This window comes from Theobroma cacao, chromosome 2, assembly GCF_053813885.1.
Source record: "Theobroma cacao isolate CCN51 chromosome 2, ASM5381388v1, whole genome shotgun sequence".
Taxonomy (NCBI): domain Eukaryota; kingdom Viridiplantae; phylum Streptophyta; class Magnoliopsida; order Malvales; family Malvaceae; genus Theobroma; species Theobroma cacao.
Window position 1 is genome coordinate 15,515,611 of NC_142640.1, and position 20,979 is coordinate 15,536,589.

The window sequence follows — 20,979 nt, forward strand, 5'->3', positions numbered from 1 at the left end:
GTTATTTAATTTAAAATATGTATGAATATATTTAGCTTTTACACCATATTTTTGGCGAGTTTTTGGTATTTTCGAAGAAAAATTACAAAAATGCCCTTGTGAGCCAGAAAGTAATATTTTATTGTTTTGATTTGGAAATGACTTATGATTTTTTTTGAAATGTGAGATTTAATAACTATCGCTCACTGGGAAGATGCAGAAGCTGATGCTAAGTCTTGCGGGGTTTCGATCGGCATTCGGGGTAATGAGTGTCTATCGGGACCTCACGGCGATTGTTACGGGCTCGATGGGAGTTCTGGGTCATGACAACTCTACTTCTTATCTCCCAAGTCGTCGTTGCCTCACTCCAGTTTAGACTATTCCTGAAGGCTATGTCAGAATCTGTTACGGAAGCTTGGTTGCTCTCCTTTTCATCCATTTATCCCCCTTCCAGAATTTTCCTGATGCTTTTCCTTAATCGACTTCTCTGCCTTGTTTGCCCATCTAAGAACTCTCCGTTTGTTCCTCTTTTACTGGTGATTCGCCACGGCCTGGTACTTGCTTTCGCTGCACAAATCAGCTTCTCTTTATTCACCCCTTCACTTGTGTTTTTTCCTAGTTTGGTCACGGGAGTTTCTCTTTGAACCTCAGGTGACTTTTTGCTCTTTGTGCCTTGTTTTCTTATTATACTCACTTTGCTCTTCTTACTGTTTTTTTTTTCATTCTGCTCCTTTCTTTTGTTTCTATTTTTTCTTTTCTCTGCTTTTTTTCTCTACTGGCGCTCAATCGGATCACTAATTCTCCCAAGGTCATTTCATCATCCACGCTCTCTACCACTTTACTAAAGCCGTTGTCTGCATAAGAACCCTCCTCCCCTTTTTTTCGACCTTCCTCCTTTCCCATCTGCCCATCACCAATCTTACCTACCTTGATTCTTCTCTATTTTCCCTGAACATTCCTTTTTTTCTCTTGTCCCTTTTCCTCTTGATTTAAGGACTTCAACCCACTATCTGCCTCTTGCCTTTACTTTGACCCAGATCCTTTAACATTATTGTAACCCGGGTTCCCACTATCCTCACTGTCCAACTTAGCTCATCTTACAAGATGACTTGGGGATCCCTTTGCTTTGGGCTTCCTCTCTTTTGCCTCTTCATTGCTGCTACAATTCTCTTAGATATGGGCCTTTGGCTTTGTCCATGGGCTTTCCAGATCTTTCCTTTCCACTTTAGCCCAAACATCCACTGCATAGCAATTTGTTGAATTCTCCTTGCAGTCTCTTGGCTCTCCGTAATTTGAATCATTTTCTTGGGCTCCATAATTTGAATTTCCCTCTTTGAATTCTTTCATCCAATTTGCCCCCTTACCACTTGTCTTGTCACTATATGCCTGCCAATTTTGTCTAAGGTAGTTAGAAGGTCCCCCAAAAAACTGTGCCTCATGCAACACCAGCTCGAGATTCTCCCCATCATTTTTACCCGTTGGATTGATTTCCATCCTCGTCGGGAGATTCGTGTCATCATCTTCCTCCTCCCACCATGACTACTTCTTCAATGAGCAAAGAGAGTCTTGTATTACCTCTTTGCCTTTTTTCATTCCTAAAATTTGTCTCTCAACCTCAGCTTTTTCTGTCTCCACAATGAAAGCTCTGAGAGCAACTGATTTCCCTTTCACTTGGATTCTTGGGATAGCTGAAATATTTGTCTTGCTTTCCACCTTAACACAAATGAGAGCATGATCAAATCGTTCCATCTTAGCTGTGGCGTAGTCAACTTTGATGAATTTACCCCAACTATTCCCCAACACTTCAAACAAATTTGAGCACCATAAATGAATAGGGATTTCCTCCACTTTAACCCATACAATGTACCTTTTTGTTTCAATCTCAGCATTATATGGTGAAATACTTTCAAACCATAAATCAAAGATCTCACTGTATGACTCTAACAATGTTAACATTTCATCCCTATCACCAAAGGTAACCATCACGTTGAGTCCTCCTGCTGGTCTCACTATTGTCGTAACTTCTTCCATAAACATGGCACTCTGGATTGGTTTGCAAGCCTGAACCTTCCTTAGCCTTCCTATCGCACTTCTTTTGAGCCATTCAAAATCACCATAAGGGGTGATAATTTTGATATTATTTTTTTCTTCAGAATCTCACCCATTCTTTGGATTAACAAACTTTTTTGTAGGAGACTTGATTATAGCATTCATCTCCTTGTCATTCCCCATGACAACCTCCTTGTAAGATTTAACAAGCTCGATTCCTTTTCTGTTTTCATAGGATTTTTCTTGATTTTTGACTACTCTTTCTCGGGAATACTTTGCTTTTTTCACCATTAGTCTCTTCTCGTCTACACTAATCCCCGCTCCATATTGAATAGCTCTTTTCATTTCCTCTTCATGTTTGAACCTTACAAAGGCAAATTGACTGTTCCTTTCCCTTCTCCCTATAGGGATGAACACATCAACCACAACCTCAAACTCTTCGAAGCAAGCCTTTATCTCTCGCTATGTTAATCGTTTGCTGATATTATCCAAAAATACTGTAAACAGGCTTCTTATCCACCACTCTAACCCATCGAGATGATCCCCAGATCCTCTGCCGTCTTCTCTTCTCTTCCTAACGCTCTCTCGTATTCCTCTCATACTTTTTTTAGTTGATATTATATCTTATGCTGGCTATTTGAATGGTGCCTTGGCTAGGCTGCCATTTCATCTACTCTTTTGTAATTATCATTCTACTATAAATGAAATCTTTTTTAACTTGTAGTTAGATGTGTCAATTGGATAAGTCGAATCAATTTTGGGTCAAAGTCATTTACAGGTGAAAAGAATTCGAGTAATTTTTGTGTTTAAGTCACTTTGCATTCGGGTCAATTCAAGTTTGGCTCATTTCGAACTTGAATAATTCGAGTTTAACATTAGAGTCAATTCAAGACTAATTATTTCAAGAAGTTGATGACTTTTTAAATAGGGATGTCAATTGGTAGAGTACCCTATACTTTTAAGGTATTCAAACCAGAACTCTATTAAGTTTTGGGTACTCAAATCCTATAATTACTCGGATATATTTTAAATTTATTACCTTAACCCGAACCTTAATACATATCCACTACCAGCTATTAGTTCGAATCCGTTTAAAAAACTGATTATATTAAAAAATTTTATTTAACTCTTTATAAGTACCTAATTACCCGAACCCATATCTAAACTTGTATCCATATACAATTAAATTATATTTTACAATTCATATCCATATTCCTTACAATTCACTAATAATTAAATTTATAAAAACAAATAAACAATAAAATTACAAGTTTACAACAATCATTGTTTAATTTAAATTTGTAAAAGCAAACAAACAATAATTATATTCTAATCTCACAACTCTCTTTAAGTATATATATTATAAGTTTATGTAACCAAAAGTATATATTTATAATTAATAATTTTATAAGTTATAATTTTTGTAACATTAACATAAAATAAAAAGTAAATATGTTTATATTAACGATATATATATATATATATAATAGTAATTATATTCTTTACAAATTAACATAATATATAAATTACATATTTTAAAAGACAGTACAAATTGATCAATAATCATACTTTCATGAATTAATTTAATTTTTTTAAAAAAAGATGCAATTTTTTTGTTGATTGCCATAGCTAAAATAAGCTTTGGACTTATCTACAATGAAATAAATGAATTAATTTAATTAACTCCATAGATTTGTCCTTAATTACATGAAATTATAAAAAAAGTTGTAAAACTATTTTAATCTCACAGTCTCTTAGGTATATATATTATTATAAGTTTACATAAACAAAAGTATATAAATTATAACTAATAATTTTATAAGTCATGATTTTTGTAAAATACAAAATAGAAGTAAAAATATTTATATTAATTGTGTATATAATGGTAATTATATTCCCTATAATATGATATGATATTCATATTAGTTAAACATAACTAATAATCTAATAGTTTTTTAATTTAAATATATTATTGACATCTCATTAATAATTTGATTAACAACCATTTATCATTAATATATCTATCCATTTCTATGAAAATGAATTATTCGTAAAATTGGTAAAAATGAGGAGTATTTTTTATCTTTAGTTCAAATCCAAACATCAACAAAATTTTACATATTTAATTTAATTATCTATTATATATTGTATAAATAATAATAATATATTATATAAATGGGTATAGGGTTCTAGTTTGGGTAGTGGGTACCCAAGGGGTGGTACCCAAACTCAATATAGGTAGTAAAATTATTATCCAAATTTGTCCCAAATCCGATAATAGGGTATTCTAAACCTATATAATTGGGTTGGATACCCACAAATACCCAGTAATAGGATTAATCCTTTAAATGAATATAATTTCATTATCCTTCTTTAAGTTATTTATGGTCGCATTTTTATATTGTGATATATCTTTAATTTTTATTTTTAATATTTATAATAATAATATATTTTCTAAAATATTCATAAAAAAGGAAAAAAAAGTAAATTAGAAGTAATTTACTAATTTAAATTTATTTTATATCTGATATTAACAATTTGCTACTAAAATCATTAATGATTTTTATTGATTAGTATTTAATTTTCATTTTTATTACATTGATTATTATTAGTTATTTACCATGAATTATAGTTACAACTTACAAGGATAACAATATATAGCAACTACTAAAACTATAATTAAGTAGTAATACGGTTAAGATCACGTATTTTAACTAGCATTATTGTTGATTATTTTTCTAGTTTTATGGATATTTTTATTTTTAAAGTTATTTTAAATCTATTATATTATTAATTTTATGATTTGGTAAGAATGAAAAATAAAAGACAAATAAAATGAAATATTTTATGTATGATATATAATTGTAAAACAATGAATTTAATTGTAGTAATAAAAAATTATTTTACTCTTTTTTTTAATTACAACAAGGATATTGAAACAAATCAAAATTAAATATGAGTAAGAAATATAAAAGTAAAGCATAGAAATTTTATCCTAGCTCCTTAAGTTACTCATAGATTAATAGTTTATGTTATTAATTAAATTAACATTTGGAAGACAAAGAGTAATAATTTATGTTATATTCATTAATTTTAATCAAATTAATATTTTAAAATATAGAAAATAGTATTAAATTTAAGTTTGGATCACTTTAAGTTAATAAAGTTTAAATCGTTTCAAGTTCAAATCATTTCTCATTTGGATGAATTTAGATTTAGATTTAATTCGATTATATATATATACATCAATTTAAGTTTGAGTTGGGTGAATTTGGGTTATTGAGTCAAGCATTTGGAGTCAGAAGATTTGAATATAAATTTATGCACTAGTGCCACCTACTAAATGTACACTACTAAAGGAAAGGAGCAAGACATGAACAGAAGCGGAAGGAGAAGGTCCTCAAGATTTAGCATCCTAACCCTATCACCTATAAACCAAAGGGGACCCAGCAAACAGAGTCAAAACTGACTTGATTGGATGACCTTAACCACCCACCACATCTCTGCAGTGTCCAATAGGCAATAAGAAATTCCAAAAGGCACCGTGGTTGGTTAAACAAATAGTATATTAAAACAGCAACACATGGTATATAAAATTAAAAGTGCAGCTGCATTGCAATTAATATCAGCTTCCATAACTACTTGTCGTGCACATGACAGCCACATGGAGTGAAGGAAGGGGGTAGACTTGTTTGATTGTCTGGACGACCACATGCAACTCTGCCACATAAGTGAAGCAGGGTTCTGTCCCCAGTAAACATGGAAAAGAAGAAACGAAGGGTGAAGAGTGATTTTTCACTTTGGGCATAGCACCGGATGGCTAATTCAGCAAATCTTCGCCCCTTTCTAAGCCATGTCCGCTCCATTCAGAAGACAAGCATTGTGAAATTATTCATGTATGCATCTGTTTGTGGCTGTGCAGAATCTATATTCCGTATTTAAATGGGGGGGAGCAGATCACGATTCATAAGGGAAGGGAGACAACATTTCCGTACCATCAAGTAAAGTTGTGTAAGACCCACCTGTTTCCGAAACTTAAGCATGTGGATGGGATCTTTTTAATGGGATTACGTTATTTCTATGAGAAAAGCATAGCGCTCTCTTCTTTTTTTTTTTTTTCTAGTGAAAATAAAATAGGTAAACTTTACCTACATCTTTTATAGTTTCAATTTCCTCCCAAGACATTTCATGTTATTTTGTAATTAACATCCAGAGTGTGGGAGATAGACTATTAATTTTATTAAAATACATTCAATTCAAAATTAGATTATTTATTCAAATTTAAGAATATTTTCGTAATTTCATTGAACAAAATTAATATTTTAATTTTTTGTAAACGTAAAAAGTATAGAAAAAGTTCAACGTATAAGAAATAGAGGTGAAGTTTACTTAAAATAAAAATACTAATGAGTGATTAGGATTCGATCTGAAAGTTCTGAAAATCAAATAAAATTTTTTAAAAAATTAAATCGATCCAATTGTTAACGGAAATCGAACTTAAAGAAATCAAGTAAAAGAAAAGTAGAAAGAAGAAAAGGTTGAGCCAAGCTGCAGAATGAGGCCATAGACCACTCCAAAAGTAAGAATGATTTCCAACAACTAAAACCAACGAACCACAAATAGACGAAGAGAACCATCGCAAAAAACATAGGAAATTAAAGGGAACCAATTACCTCTCAAACAATCAAACTTAAAAGAAGCAAAAAAATCCTCTTCAAGAACCGAGGCTACTTGAACAAATTACAAGACAAAAACCGCCAATACAACTATGTTTCATATTATGGACATAAAAAACAACATTATAATGTAGTATAGATACTATAATTAACATTATAATAGAAATATTATATAAATAAAATGAAAAAACAACACATCAATAGAATGTTTTATGCTTTAATTATATATCAATGTAGATACTATGATTAACATTATAATGCATATGTTATACAGATCAAATAAAAATTTACTTACCATGAAGGTTGAAACAAAAAAAAAAAAAAACTGAAGAATAATTGAAGAACTAAATATTTGGGATTTGAGGTTAGGTGTCACACTTCGCAGATCTATGAGTAGTCCAGCCCATATGGATTGTCAAGTCAATCCACATGTAGGGGTCCATCAACTGTCACCTGAGGAGTCAAGTAAAGTATTATAGGGTAGTTAGAATACTTTTCAAAAAAAAAAAATCTTTCTTATTGATTACTTGTTGATTAAGGAGGTATAGTTTTAGGACTTTACTTTTCTTGTACTCTAAGAAAGTGTAAGTTAGATACTTTTTTATTTGCTTTTACTTACACACCAAGTTTAGATCATTGGAATAATAATACTTTTTATTCTCCCTAATCTCTTTTTTTATATTCATTTATTTTACGTTTCAGCACCAATTGTCAAAAAACCTCGTTTAATCTTGCTTAGTTTTACGAACACGAATCTACAATATCGCACGAAACTTGGCTAAAGTTCCAAGCCCGTGACATTAGAGTTTTTCTAATTTGGGGCTTAAGGTTTCAAATAGGAAATTAAGGAATGGGAATAAGGGAAAATTGGAAAAGGAGGAAATTGGTTGAGGAGTTTGTTTGGAAAGGTTTTGATGCTGCGCAGAACAGATGAACTGAATTGAACTGAACGAAATAAGAAGGAAATGAAATTATTTCTTTATTAGTAGATTTTATTCTTAATAACAAAAATATATATTATTTAAGATTGGTTTATTTGGTTAGTTCAATTAGGAATTGTAGACATTGTAAACTGAGTAAACAAACCAATGAAAATAATTAAAATCAAAATGATTAAACTGTATTAATTGAATTTATTTGAATCAAAATAATTTTACTCAAGATGAAAAAGATTTCTTATATAAATCATCATTATTACACACACACGAGAGAGAGATTCATTAGTAAAAATAATGACAGTTGTACATGTGAATAATTATTAAAAAGCTCAAAGTTAGATTCGGCCTTAGGCACAAAACATGCTGGAAAGTCACGGAATCACACATAAACAGTAAAAACGACTTAGATTTTTAATCAAAAGACGTAGAAACTGTTTTCTGTTTCATGGTTGCCACCAAATATCAAATTAGCTTTGCATTGGAGTTGCCAGAGAAAGAGATCACATGTGCATTTGTAAAGCTGAGCATCATCTCTAATATTAGATTGGATCCACTTCATCTTGACGTGGTCCAAAAGTGAGTGGACCCCTACCCATCCTGGATTTACTAGCACTCATTTCTGAGGGTTATCCTTCTCCAATCTATCGACCCTTACCATTGAAACAAGACAAAAACAATTATTTATAGATTTTGTTTGTTCAACATCATTCTTATTTATTGTCATTCGTGTCTTTCTCAAGGCAAGGCGGAAACAGCTTTAACAACGCCCTTCTTCATGGGTTCAGGCCTTTCCCTGGAATACTCCAAATTTGACTGTCCTACGTTTGAGGTCCTGTATAAATCGGTTGGGCTTTTAGACACAATTGTCACATTTGGAGAATGGACTCGTCTGCAGCACACCACTTGGGGCCCAGCTAATTCAAGTTTAGGCTCAATGTAGCCCTGCATGCAAATTTTTATTCATCCAAAGAAGCAGGCAAGGCAAGCCTGCTACAAACTGCACTGGGCAGCAAACCTGATTGTGAAAACAAACAAATTAATAGCAAACATCAGCTATACAAGTATATCTTCCCCTAGCGCCCCCCAACCCCAACACCCCCCCCCCTCCCCCAATTTTTAACAAGCAGTCTATTAATTCTGTCCCCTGAAATATGCTAAACTCCTTTAAGCCTTCATCTAACAGCTGTGTCGACATTGGAAGCACCCCCATGATCTGATTCTTTGCTTTGTAGGAAGCCTGTCAAGAATAACCATCCAAGCAATAATGGCATGTCTAGGGATATAATATTGAAACCATATAACCCTATGCCATTCCATCTTCTCCTGCCTAGCTATGTCAGATTGCATCCCATCTTGGAGCTGCACTATATCTCAATGAGCACAATTCAACCAAGCAGCCTCCCCATTCTGCTGCCTGACAAAGGAAAGGGCAGGGTTCCCAAGCTCTGACTTTGAGAAGGTTGAATTTGCCATAAGTTCTTATGCTTGAGCATGCAAGTTGCTTCTGAACAAGCATTATGCAATGTTTTTATATATGAAGGCCAAGTCCATCTTCTATCTATATAAATGATTGATGTAAACCGTGAATAATTAGAAATTCGATAATTCAATCTTAAATATTTTAATCGAAGGTCTCAATTTTAAATTATTAGAAAAATACAGTAAAATATTATACGGCCTTAAAATCTATTGAATTTTTTAATTGAAATAAAAAAATTTATTGAAAGACAAAAGGAGAGTTTTCTGTTTAATGGATTCGAATTCAGCTCTTTAAGTAGAGGATTATACATCAATTAATAAACTAAACGCTCGGATGTACCAATTAATGAACTAAATGCTCGGATGCACCAATTAATGAACTAAATGCTCGAGTGCAGAGTTTTTTTTTTAGGTCTACTGTCACATTTTTGCACCAAAATGCCCTCAAAATTCTTAACAGGTTTCCATTAAGTTAAAACATAGGTTAATCCCTCCCCTTCCTTTTATGAGTTCATTGTGAGGTTCTCTGGAAGAGGAGAATAAAATACGGTTGCATCCATTGCCGCTTCTCTTTGTCCTTTCCCTGGCCCATCCCATAACTTTTCGATATTCCACACCATCATTTGTTATCCTATTTTGTGTTTAAGGACGGTAAAGCTCAGAATTAGGAAGCGAGCTGTACAACCTTTTTCATTTTTCTCCCTCAGCAAGCAAGCAATAAGCACTGCCACTTCAGTGCAGACAGGCGAGGCAGAAGAACAGTGCAGAGTTGTACACATTTGACTAAAGAGCATAAAGTATACCATTACGATCTACGTAAGGAAACCATTGAACTTGGATTTCCTATTTACCTGCCAGTGCCAAATTTCCCTGGAAGATCATCTTTGGTATCTGTTTTGCCTTAAAAAAAGTTACTTTAGATTTGCTAATTAACGAGGTTGCTCTTTGCATCTAACAAAGTCACTGGATTGTCAATCAAGATGCCTTGAGTAGAATCTGAAAAGCAGAAGCAACGTTGCTAGGCTTCTGTAAAGTAGATTGGAGAGGAAAAAAGAAGATGAGAGCAGAAGAAATCAAAGTAACGAGTTGAAGATTCTTAATTGGGAGGGTTCAATAACATTTCTTCAACCATATCTTTTTGTTCGATTGTTTGTCAAAATTATTTAACCATTGACTAATCATTAGTTGGTTGGGATCGTTCAAACCCCAAATAGCCGACAGTCCCTGCTTTAGAGCATAAAGTTCAGATCAAATCTGTAACTTGGCGGTGCCTTGATATTGCTAAGATAAAATTGTATCGTCTGCAGGATACAAGTGTATATTTATCATTTTGAATCTCATGAATTTATGTTTAATACAATTTGACTATATAATCTTATATATTGATAATGCATCAAATATAAACACTTAGCTCTGCAACAAGATTTTCTTCATCATCTCTTTGAAGGAAGAAATCTCGTGTATGTAGGCAAAGCTAATAAAGATCCAATGTTACAGAGAGAGTACTAAAGTTATCTGAAATTAGCTCTGTTGGACGCATCAGGATACCGAATGACTATCGCACATAAGAAATATGCTGTAATTTCTGTAACATTCTAAATCTCTACTTCAACATTCAAAATGGAAATCCTACAGTATTAAAAACAGAACGCTACTTTGGACATGTAAAGCAAACAAGCGATATTTTCCCAACAAAATTGTTGTAGACTATAATAACACACCTCAAAGTTTAACAAGAAGCAAACCAAATCCAATTTCCAAGCCATTGTGCTCTTCAGAACTCATCTGCATGCCACAAGCCAAGGAGATAGAGTTATGCTAATGTTGTAGGAATAAAATTAGAACAACATCAACAAGAATTTGCATGTGTTTCGTGATAAAGAAACCAGAATACTAGTCAAAACTATATAATTCTATATAACCCTAGCCCCAGCTAGTTAAATAATCAGAAAGCTGCTTCAGCTTTTACCTCTAATTTCTCGTCTATGAAGACAACATAATGGGGTTCGACTACCAGCTTCTAAACTTAAGTGACTCGGTACTGACCAAAATTGAGCTCTTCTTCTTTAATGCTTGTAGCTACTGTTTAGATCCTTGGGAATCATCCTTATCAGAAAGCTGCTGCTGCTGATTCAAGGAGCCTACACCACCTCGCTGCTGCCCCATCTGCTGGTAAAACTGGCTAAAAGCTTGAGAATTCAACACTCCAAAATGCGGATCCTGTGAAAGCCCAAGCTCCAAACCTGGAACCTGCTGATTGCTACCGTTAAGCAACGAGGAAAAACTCACAAAACCCATATTCATATGTGGAAATTCAAGCCCATGGAACCCATATTTTGGGATGTTATTGGAGTTTTCACTTCCAAAATTTGATGCTGATGTGAGTTGCCCTGAACCTTGAGCAAACCCTGATGCAATTCCATTAATAGAAGGCCATGCCCCACTTGGAATGTGAGATCTTTCTATATTTCCACTCATCATTGACCAGTTGTTCCTATCTCTGGACCCAATACCTGACCCCAGTCCTTCGATTTTTGTATGCAAACCTGCTGGAACAGAGTTCCCCTGCTCAGAAACAGAGGTTCCTGCAGCTGCCAGAGCTGAAGCAGGAATAGTCCCAGTTCCAGTTGCGGCTATGATCGATGGTTCAGCTTGCTGCAACAGCCACTGAATCGTCTCTCCATCGGATTTATGACCCAATTCTCTGGTCAATTGAAAAATCCTGGCCGCGCATAGAGCTGGCATCCTTATTCGTCTACCTCTTCCATCAACTTTCTTGTGCCTGTCTTTGTTTGAGCTTCTCTTGGGTGCTAGTTGCTTCTTGTTATCATCTTTGCTCGCAATCATGATTTGGAAGTTTTTGATCTCTGCAGGCTTGTTGTTCTCTGCCATGTTCGCCTTTTGGGGAGGAATCAAGAAGGTGGGCACCTCTTGTGGATGATGATTTGAGCCCTTAGGTTCCATGTAAACATGGGAAAAAGAATTATGGGGCCTTCTTGATTGGAGAAGGTGACCTCTATTGGACTTTGCTTTCTTACCCTTTCAATGTAATTGTCAAATGTTTTGGCTTAATGTTCAAATATTGGAACCACAAAGTTTCAATTTAAAGTTACCCCTCAATGATTTTATGTCAACTTTTTTTCTCTGGTTCACTTGAGGAAAAAGAAAAATAAAAAAGGTTAGCTTTTCTCATTCTCTCCCTCTCTATCCTACTTTCCCCTCCTAGCCTGTTACTCTTTTGACTAGAGAAGATATCATATTATTACCTAATTCAGGTGGCAAATTCTCATCGCCATAGAAAGCAAAGTTAAAACCCTCAATATAATTATGATATAATTAAATTAAATTAAATCTCCCATATGGGATAGCAGGACACTCAATTGTACTTTTGTAGGGTAAGAAAAGTAGAAAACTAGGAGAAACAAACAAGCAACAGACGGGCCTATTGAGAAAGAGAACAGGTCTTATTCATTTCCCTATGGTGATATAACATGAGAACCAAGTAAAAATCATATGACGCAACACAGCCTAGGATAAGAATGAGTCCCCACCTCGTAGTTGGGGATTTGCACCTTCTTCAACAAGTCATAGACAGTAAACTGTCGAGTCTCCTATTTTAAGTTTTTTTCTTCTTCTCAGAATCCTATCATTAGAAATAATGGCAATCACGCGTCTTTTGTGCCTAAAATTAATAATCAATCTCCACACGGTTTTAGATAATGCTGTGTCTCGAGGTATGAAGCAGTGGGTGACTTCACTGCCCTTCTTGAAAGGGTAGAGAAACTGAAGGGAATGCGTCCACATGCACAGGAGATATGAAGTCATGGCCAGGGCTAGCTGCAGATAATAAGTGGGTCCTTGAAACTAGGCACCTTCAACTTTATCTACTGTGCAAGCAAAAATCTGCATAATCGGCAATCAATTTTCTTTATATATATTTAAAGTCCATAATGGAAAGACGCCCATCTTTCTGCTAAATAAATATGTGAAGTAAGGCATTTCAGCCAGGCCTATCAGCCAAATGGAAACTAGAGTTGAGTAGTGATTCAACTTATATAGTCTCTAGTATTTAACAAGATTGATAAAACCAAACCAAAACCATGAAGTTGAACAACAGGGAAATGGAGAGAATTCGCTTTTTCTTGCAGAGGGTAGGTTTGATCCATGCGTCTACTTGAGTTGCATCGTTTTCTTATGTTTGTTGCCCACCTTGGGGACACATCGGGGCCCTTCCAAAAAGTTTGCTATTGACATATCACCCAACATCACTTAAGTTTGAACCTTTGTATCAGAAAGTTGTCACTTTAGTAGGTTTGAAAAGTTGCTCCATAAATTCAGTATAATTAACCTTTTAATACTTTGAAGTGCTTGAATTGTCTCCATATGAACGGCATTGGTTTTGATTAACCCCAATCCATTTCTTGGCTCACCAAGTTTCATTGATCTTACTCCAAAATCAACCCAGCTTTTGTGGCTTTGCCACCGCCTGTTGAAAGAAATTCATTCTCTGTGAAGAAAGTTGTCAATGCAGATCACAAGGTTGATCCTGGAGGCTGTTGGGTCATATATTTGTCTTTACAATTAATGTTTTCGGTATGTATAGTCAATATTTGTATGCTGTAACTCAACAACTTGTCCACCTTTTCCTTGTGTTTTTTCATATTGGATACATCTGGGATCCTCCTTTCTTGGTGCCTGGACATTTCAAGGTCCCATTCATTTAAGGTTGTGAATCAATTCAGGTATATTCTTTGTTAAAACTTAAACCTGCCCTTCCAAAGATGAGTTGAGATGTTATCAACCTCAAACACCTCTTAAAAAAATTTAATTATTTTTTGTTCTCAAAGTAAAAGTGATATTCTGTTTCTTCATTTCGAAAAAGTAAAAGCCAAAAATTTTCTATAAAGAAAAGCAAAGAAACAATGTATCATAGTCTTGCAAAATAAAGTCACTTGAACCAATAATCCAGAGTGTAGGGGGTGGATGCCCTGCCCCTTGGCCTAGGAGAAATTCCCTCTTGTCAGACTTAAGTAGCAAAACACAAAGGTCACACATCACGCAAATGGTTAAAAAACCTTTCAACAGAAGGAAATGTGAAAGAAAGCAGCCCTTCCCAGAAAATAACAAACGAGGCGTGTGATGGCTGGCTTTAAGGAAGATGCGTATTGCACAAAACTACAAAAGCCATCGCTGTTGATATGATCGAGAGTGGCTTTTTTTTTTTTTTTAATCATTGTAAAGCAGAATTAGATATTCCTCTACGGTTATGGAATCAGACAATTATTTGAAACAGAAATCAGCCCCCCATGCCTCATCTTCCAGCATTCACAAAAACCTCCAAAACTATTCCCCTTCACTGCCGATTGTAAAGATGAAAATCCCTTTTTTCTACTAGGTTTTATCCCGACTAAAGGCTAACCAGTAACTACAACTCTTAGGGCCAAGTTTCCAACAACTTTTCTGTTTGGTTGTAGTTTTAGAAAAGCATTTTTCTCACTTCTCCTCAATCAATGGTTGCCGAGTTAGTGTACATGGTACACAGTACACAGTACACATACAATCTATCGTCCATCAGTCTTTTCAATGCCAAAAATTTCAACTGTGTAGGATTCATAAAGTCTTCCTATGAGCAATATGTTGCACCCAAAATATTACTCCTAGAAAATGAAAAACATTACTGCTGTGAAAAGTGAAAATTCCCTTGGTAACAAGATGATGCAAAACCTTGTTGCCATCGTGCATGGGGTTATTTGGATCCCCTACACTGCCCAAGTACAATGACATTAATTCTTCAATTGTCTTTCATTTTTTTTAATAAAGAGAGACGTGGAGAGCACAAGCAACTTACACAAACCATTGGCTACTTTCAGCAGTACAAACGTCACACGCTTCTATCCAAGTCACATCTATATTCTTCACTTTATCAATAACGTTCGGTTCTGCTTTCAAAGGCAATAATTTTTTTAATTAAAAGAAAAAAAGGGCGGGGAGAGGAGGAACCTATTTCCTTGGGAATTTTATGCTTTGTAGATTTAGCAAAACTGATAACCCTGCAAAAGTATCAATGCAAAAATCACATTTTTAATACAAGAATCGGAAGGACAATCCATCTCTCCCTTGTTGATTACATTTGCTTGCACAACTGCATGCTCCTAGCTAATTGGCACCGTATTGATAAATAAAACGTGGATTTCGTAGCAGTTAAAAATTTTGGGCAAGCTTTATGTAGATACAGCAAAGCTTTCCGTTCCGAGAATCCCATCCCATGCCGACCGCAATGTTGAAATGTACCTCACTGGTCTACACCAAGATCACCCCACCGGACATTGTATCTCGCTGCAAGATAATGAGCCCCAACAGGGCCACGGCTTCCATATGGATAGTACTCGGGTATAATTTTTTTCTCTTCCAGCTCCTTCAAAACAGGAGTGAAGAGCGCCCAGGCAGCATCCAGCTCATCACTTCGGATAAACAGCCTCCTCTCACCTTCAATAGCATCCAGCAGAAGCCTCTCATATGCGTCTGGGATCTCTTTGGAATATCTACAACCAACAAACCCATAAGTAAAGCAAGTTCTAAATTAGTCGCCGTCTATATGACAAGTCTTCTCAAATGAATAATAAGAAATGTACAATCTGCACGTGCTTCTAGATCTCCATCTTTAAACAGTAAAGAGCAACTACATACACCCATCTATCCATATAACTAACCATACAGATACTGTAGAGCTCGAAACAGCAAAATATTGAATCCTTTCCGTTAATATAAAAGCAATTTTTAAGTATACCTCGCAGCATAATGAAGGTTTAGGTTACTGCGGTCCAATCTCATTCCCAACCCAGGGACTTTGTTATTGATCTTCAAATAAATAGCTTCATCTGGCTGCACTCGAATGACAAGCTCATTTGTAGCTCGATCAAGATCAGTTCCAAAGTTTCGGTTATATAAATTGCCAGGCACATGCCTGAACTGTACCCTTATCTCTGCCCTGGAGATGAAAGAAATCTTAGTGGCAAGCATGTATTAAATAATCCAAATCCCAGATAGAATATATATGAATTCAAATTTCTTTATCAATTCCATTTACCTCTTATTGTGTAATGCTTTTCCTGCTTTCATTAGAAAAGGCACCCCATCCCATCTTGCATTGTCTATGAAGAGAGCAGCTGCTGCAAAAGTTGGAGTCAAGCTATCTTTGGGCACAGTATTGTCATCAGTGTAGGCAGGGTAAGAAATGCCTCCTTTAGTGTGGCTCTTGTACTGTCCGATAACTACATCATCAAGTTGCAAAGGCCTCATTGACCGCAATACCTTGACCTGAAACCAAGCAAGCAGTTTATTGAGAAATGCAAATATAGAGATAAGATCATGCTATCACATCTTAAAATAGCCCATATCAGGTTACCTTTTCATTTCTTATATCCTCAGCATCCAAACTCACGGGGGTTTCCATAGCAAAGAGAGCAAGTATTTGAAGCAGATGATTCTGCATTATATCTCTAATAATTCCATAATGATCAAAATACCTAGATAACCAACAACAGAATCAAATGGGTCACAAGTCTTTAGCATAGTTTATGCTTAATATACTATAAAACAAGGAAAGTTACCCTCCGCGTCCTTCAGTTCCAAAATCTTCGGAGAATATCAACTGTACATTTCTAATATACTGCCTTGACCACAAGGGCTCAAAAATAAGATTGGAGAAACGGAGAACAGATAGATTTTCCACAAGTTCCTTTCCTAGATAGTGGTCTATCCTGTAGAAAGAATATCAATCTAATCAGAGTTCACATTCTTTGCATAACCAGCACCAATCATGGGCAGGCAAACTTCACCTGAATATTTGATCCTCTGCAAGGTACTGCTTCAGGGCTTTTGTCAGTGCAGCAGAAGATTCTGAATCTCGACCAAAAGGTTTCTCAACAATGACCCTGGTCCAACCATTGCCGGATGAAGCTGACAAGCTTGCACATTTCACAGCATCGATAAAAATATTTGGAGGGATAGATAAATAAAATAGGCGATTAGAAACCCTCCCACCCTGCACGAGCAATTTCACATCAGCAAACAGAATTGAATTCTCAAATTATGAAAAGAATAATAAAATTAATGCTATCCAGGAAAAGAAAAAGTATAGTAGGGCACAAGCAGATCCTCCTACACTACTTGATCTTAAAGAAGAAATATAACACTTAAATGAAACATGTGAAGTGCTTATTGCAACTCCAAACTTGGAGGGCATTAGCTAAATATATAGGCCGTATTGTCGGAATGTTCTGATGACACCATTTCACAAGCTCAGATAAGATAATGATTGTCCAGTCATCGATTTCCTAGATAAAGGTTAGTAGTAGTTTATGAACAACAATTAGTTAACAAGATATATGGATACTGACTTATGTACAAGTACCATGGTGATTTAATAGAAACAGAGTGAGAATACTTCACATTATCCAATTCACAAATTAAAATTAAACGCAAGAAAGTGTCCAGCCGCTTTAGCACAAACTTAACTCGTCTGTAAAAGTGGAGATTTAGGTGAATATTGTGCTCAATGCATCATTCACAAAATTTGGTCTAAACTCTTTAATCCCACCAAAACATTGAATCGAACAAAGATCACAGACGGCAAGCCAGAATTCATTTCAACATTACGATCCTCCTGCCCAAAGCAATGGTATGAAATTCCAGTTAAATAAACCACAACCTCATTACCTCATGCTCCTTGAGCTTCTTGTCTAGCTGTGCAAAATTTTCTTCAGAATCATACTGACCAGAGTGGTAGAAACATCTTTTAAGAAATTGGTCCATCTTTTCACCACAATTCTCCCTGGAATTACATATCAAACCTCATTTAAGTTTTATAAGCAATTAAAAGCCACAATTAAATCCACTTATGACAGCATGCAAGCTTCAAGTGACAAAGAAATGATAGAAAATGAATCACCTTTTATCAATTCTGCAGGTAAGGGTCTTGCTCACCATGTTCCTAAGTTCTGCATCAGTCATCTTACTCCTGGCATAACCATAGACGGTAAAGTGCTGCAAGCAAATAAACCGCATTTCTGACATTAATTACATTACAACAATAACCAGATTAAAGTTGTAGGCAGTTTAGAAGACAATAGTAAGGTGACACTTTTGGATGAAAGTTACAAGAAAAAAAAAAATCTAACCTTAGGAAGACAGTCTTCGTAATAGAGTGCAAAAAGCGCAGGAAATATCTTCTTTTTTGCAAGGTCCCCAGAAGCTCCAACCACTGTGATACTGACAGTTGACTCATTTTCATTGATATCAAAACATGCTTTCTCATCCCATTCCTCTGAAGATGTAACTGACAACAATTCATTTTTCAATTTCTTGAGAGGAGTTTCTTTTTCCACGGGGTTAACTTTTGTGGCCACTGCACCTATGCATGAAAACCATTTACATATACATATACATACATATACATGTATATATATAACATTTAAGATCAAAGGAAATATACAAACCTTGCTCATGTAAGAAAAACATCCATATCAGTCATATAAATTGGAATTAAGCTAATTGCTAATCAAGTTAAGGCTTTTTCGCAATCCCCAAACATAATAAAGAATTGATATTTTTGTACAACATCTTTTGCACGCATTTCCTTGTATTCAGAAACCAAAACAATAAATCAAAACAAGAAAGAAATTGAAAATATATCAAAACCAAAAGAACCCATAAAATAAAAGTATACAAAATGAAGGGAAAAAGACCAAAATGAAAAAAGAAAGAGAGAAAGAAACTAACCATCTTGCATGAGAACAGCACTTTGATAGGAACTTGTTTGAGATTGAAGAAAGAACTTGGCTTTAGCTGGAACAGACAATCTCAGAAAAGAAGAAGAGAAAGCAAAGTGTTGATTTTGCCCTCCCTTTATAGATGAAGAATAAGAATATGAAGGACAATGCGTTGAAGAAAAGGTTGCCATCTCTACTAAAACTCGTTGCTGCATAAGCTCTCTGTTTCTTTAATTTTGTTGAATCACGAAAACAAAGGCAGAAAAAGATAGAGTATTTATGTGAAAGAGAGAGAGAAACGAAAAGTGGGAGGAGTCAGAGTTTTTGAAGGAGAAATACAGACGCTGAGACAACTTGGGAAACATCGAGGGGCAAGACCCTTGAGATCTCCGAAAGGGTACTTAAGATTTGCCTAATAATTCTCAGAGAAAAGAGAAGAGAGGACAAATTGCACTTTAATTCCTTTTATTTTATTTTTGGTTGTTGCTTGAGTAACTTATTTTTCAACATGTTTATAACTTTGGTAAGCTGGATCCGGAACTGGACCTAGATCGTTTAATGGGCCAAATTCAATTTTTATTGCATTTGGGCTGGGTTAAGGAATAATTAGTGGAAAAATTACTTACAAAATTCATGAATTATTAAAAAAATTCAAATAAAATTTTTATTCGTTTATCACGTTCAATTAAAATTTTATATTTTTATTTTAAATTAAATAAGTTTTTTTAATTAATAATTGATTAATTATTATTAGTTAAAATACTACTTGCCATTTTATATCATAAAGTATGTAGATATGTCATATGGATGATGATGTGGTATACTGATGTAATAAAGTGGTATGGTTATATAATATTTTTACCTCCATGACAATGTTATGTTTTTGCCATACAAATATAAAATAATAAGTAATATTTTAACTAATGATAATTAATCAATTATTAAATATAAAGATTTATTTGATTCAAAATAAAAATACATGATTTGATAAAATATAATAGAAGAATAAAACTTTATTTAAATTTTCTTAAATAATACAAAAACCTTTTTAAACATTGTATCTAATTAGCATTTTAACGGGCTGAAACTACTAAACTTTCCCTAAAATGATTGACAAGGGGCTAAACAAATCCTAAACAAAGCCTCGAGTTTAATATTTCTTCAAATTAATCAAAGCTTGAATTCTATACTCAAATTAAAATCAAACTTGATAAATGATGAGATAAATAAGTCCCTAGTCTCAGGGGCGGAGCTAGCCAATTTTTTTTGAAGGGGCCAAAGGTTAAGAAAAATAAAAGTTAAAAATTTTTAAAACTAATATATTGAACTTAACCATTAACAATCAAAAAATTTATAATAAATAATAATTTTACATAATATGTAAATCAAAAGAAACAAAAAGAAAAAAAACTTATAATAGTGCTCTAAAAAAGTTTTGTTCAACGATGACAATATCTTTCTTAATATAAACAACTAAATTATTTGTAAGAAACTTATCATCTATTTTATTTTGGAGTCTTGTCTTTTTCAATATAAATGACTAAAAAATTAATATAGTCAACATCCAATTTTCTTATTTTATTATATTTAAGCTTATAATACTAAATATTAAACTATAATCCATAAAATATAAATAGTTAAATACAATATACATAATTAATAATTTTTTTTATACTCAAGATAATTTTCTTTCAACTAAGTATAAAACGTAAAGCATATTAAAAATATATACTCAATATAATCTTTTCTAATATAATAAGGATTAATAAAAAATAATATATTTGTGAAATTTTAAACAATAACCAATAATGTAATGCTAGAACTTATATTTGAGAATTACATATATAATAATTTTTTAATTTTTAAAAATTAAAATCATTAAAAATAAAATCTACATAATAGAAAAAAAAATGACAAGTAGAAGACAGAACCTACATAACAAAAAAAAAAAAGAATATGGTTGATAATTCATAGAAATTTAGAAAGAAAATTTATAGAAACTTAAAACATATGGGCAAATAGAATAGAACTGAAAGAAATAAATAATAATAATAATAATAATAATATAAAAAAATTAAATAAAAACTT

The 20,979-nt window shown here is 33.9% G+C and overlaps 1 protein-coding gene and 1 pseudogene across 4 annotated transcripts; both read right to left on the minus strand.

Moving 5' to 3' along the window:
* Positions 1-10,666: 10,666 nt before the first annotated feature.
* Positions 10,667-12,319, minus strand: LOC18608928 (transcription factor TCP20 pseudogene; annotated as a pseudogene). Of its 2 annotated transcripts, none has more exons than XR_016024416.1 (2): positions 11,168-12,319; positions 10,667-10,906 (listed from the first exon to the last, which is right to left on the minus strand). The product of XR_016024416.1 is annotated as a transcription factor TCP20 pseudogene, transcript variant X2 (transcript). The 2 variants fall into 2 exon arrangements; XR_016024415.1 differs by having other exon boundaries at positions 11,091-12,314.
* A 2,833-nt stretch (positions 12,320-15,152) lies between these two features.
* On the minus strand, positions 15,153-19,358 carry G6PD2 (glucose-6-phosphate dehydrogenase 2). 2 transcript variants are annotated; one of them, XM_018116344.2, is made up of 10 exons: positions 18,902-19,358; positions 18,301-18,527; positions 18,072-18,166; positions 17,840-17,954; positions 16,960-17,165; positions 16,732-16,881; positions 16,527-16,647; positions 16,209-16,438; positions 15,909-16,109; positions 15,153-15,663 (listed from the first exon to the last, which is right to left on the minus strand). In XM_018116344.2, the coding sequence occupies exons 1-10, from the start codon at positions 19,104-19,106 to the stop codon at positions 15,414-15,416; spliced, it is 1,800 nt and encodes a 599-aa protein (XP_017971833.1). In that variant the 5' UTR covers positions 19,107-19,358; the 3' UTR covers positions 15,153-15,413. The 2 variants fall into 2 exon arrangements, with proteins under 2 accessions (XP_017971833.1, XP_007043909.1); XM_007043847.3 differs by having other exon boundaries at positions 18,301-18,533.
* Between the last annotated feature and the right edge of the window lie 1,621 nt (positions 19,359-20,979).

Coding starts and splice junctions, on each gene's coding strand:
- G6PD2 (XM_007043847.3), bottom strand. CDS start 19,106: ATGCAGCAACGAGTTTTAGTAGAGATGGCAACCTTTTCTTCAACGCAT. Junction 18,534..18,901: donor TGCTGTTCTCATGCAAGATG/GTTAGTTTCTTT, acceptor TTTCATGCATAG/GTGCAGTGGCCACAAAAGTT. Junction 17,166..17,839: donor AGAAGCTCAAGGAGCATGAG/GTAATGAGGTTG, acceptor TTGCTCGTGCAG/GGTGGGAGGGTTTCTAATCG.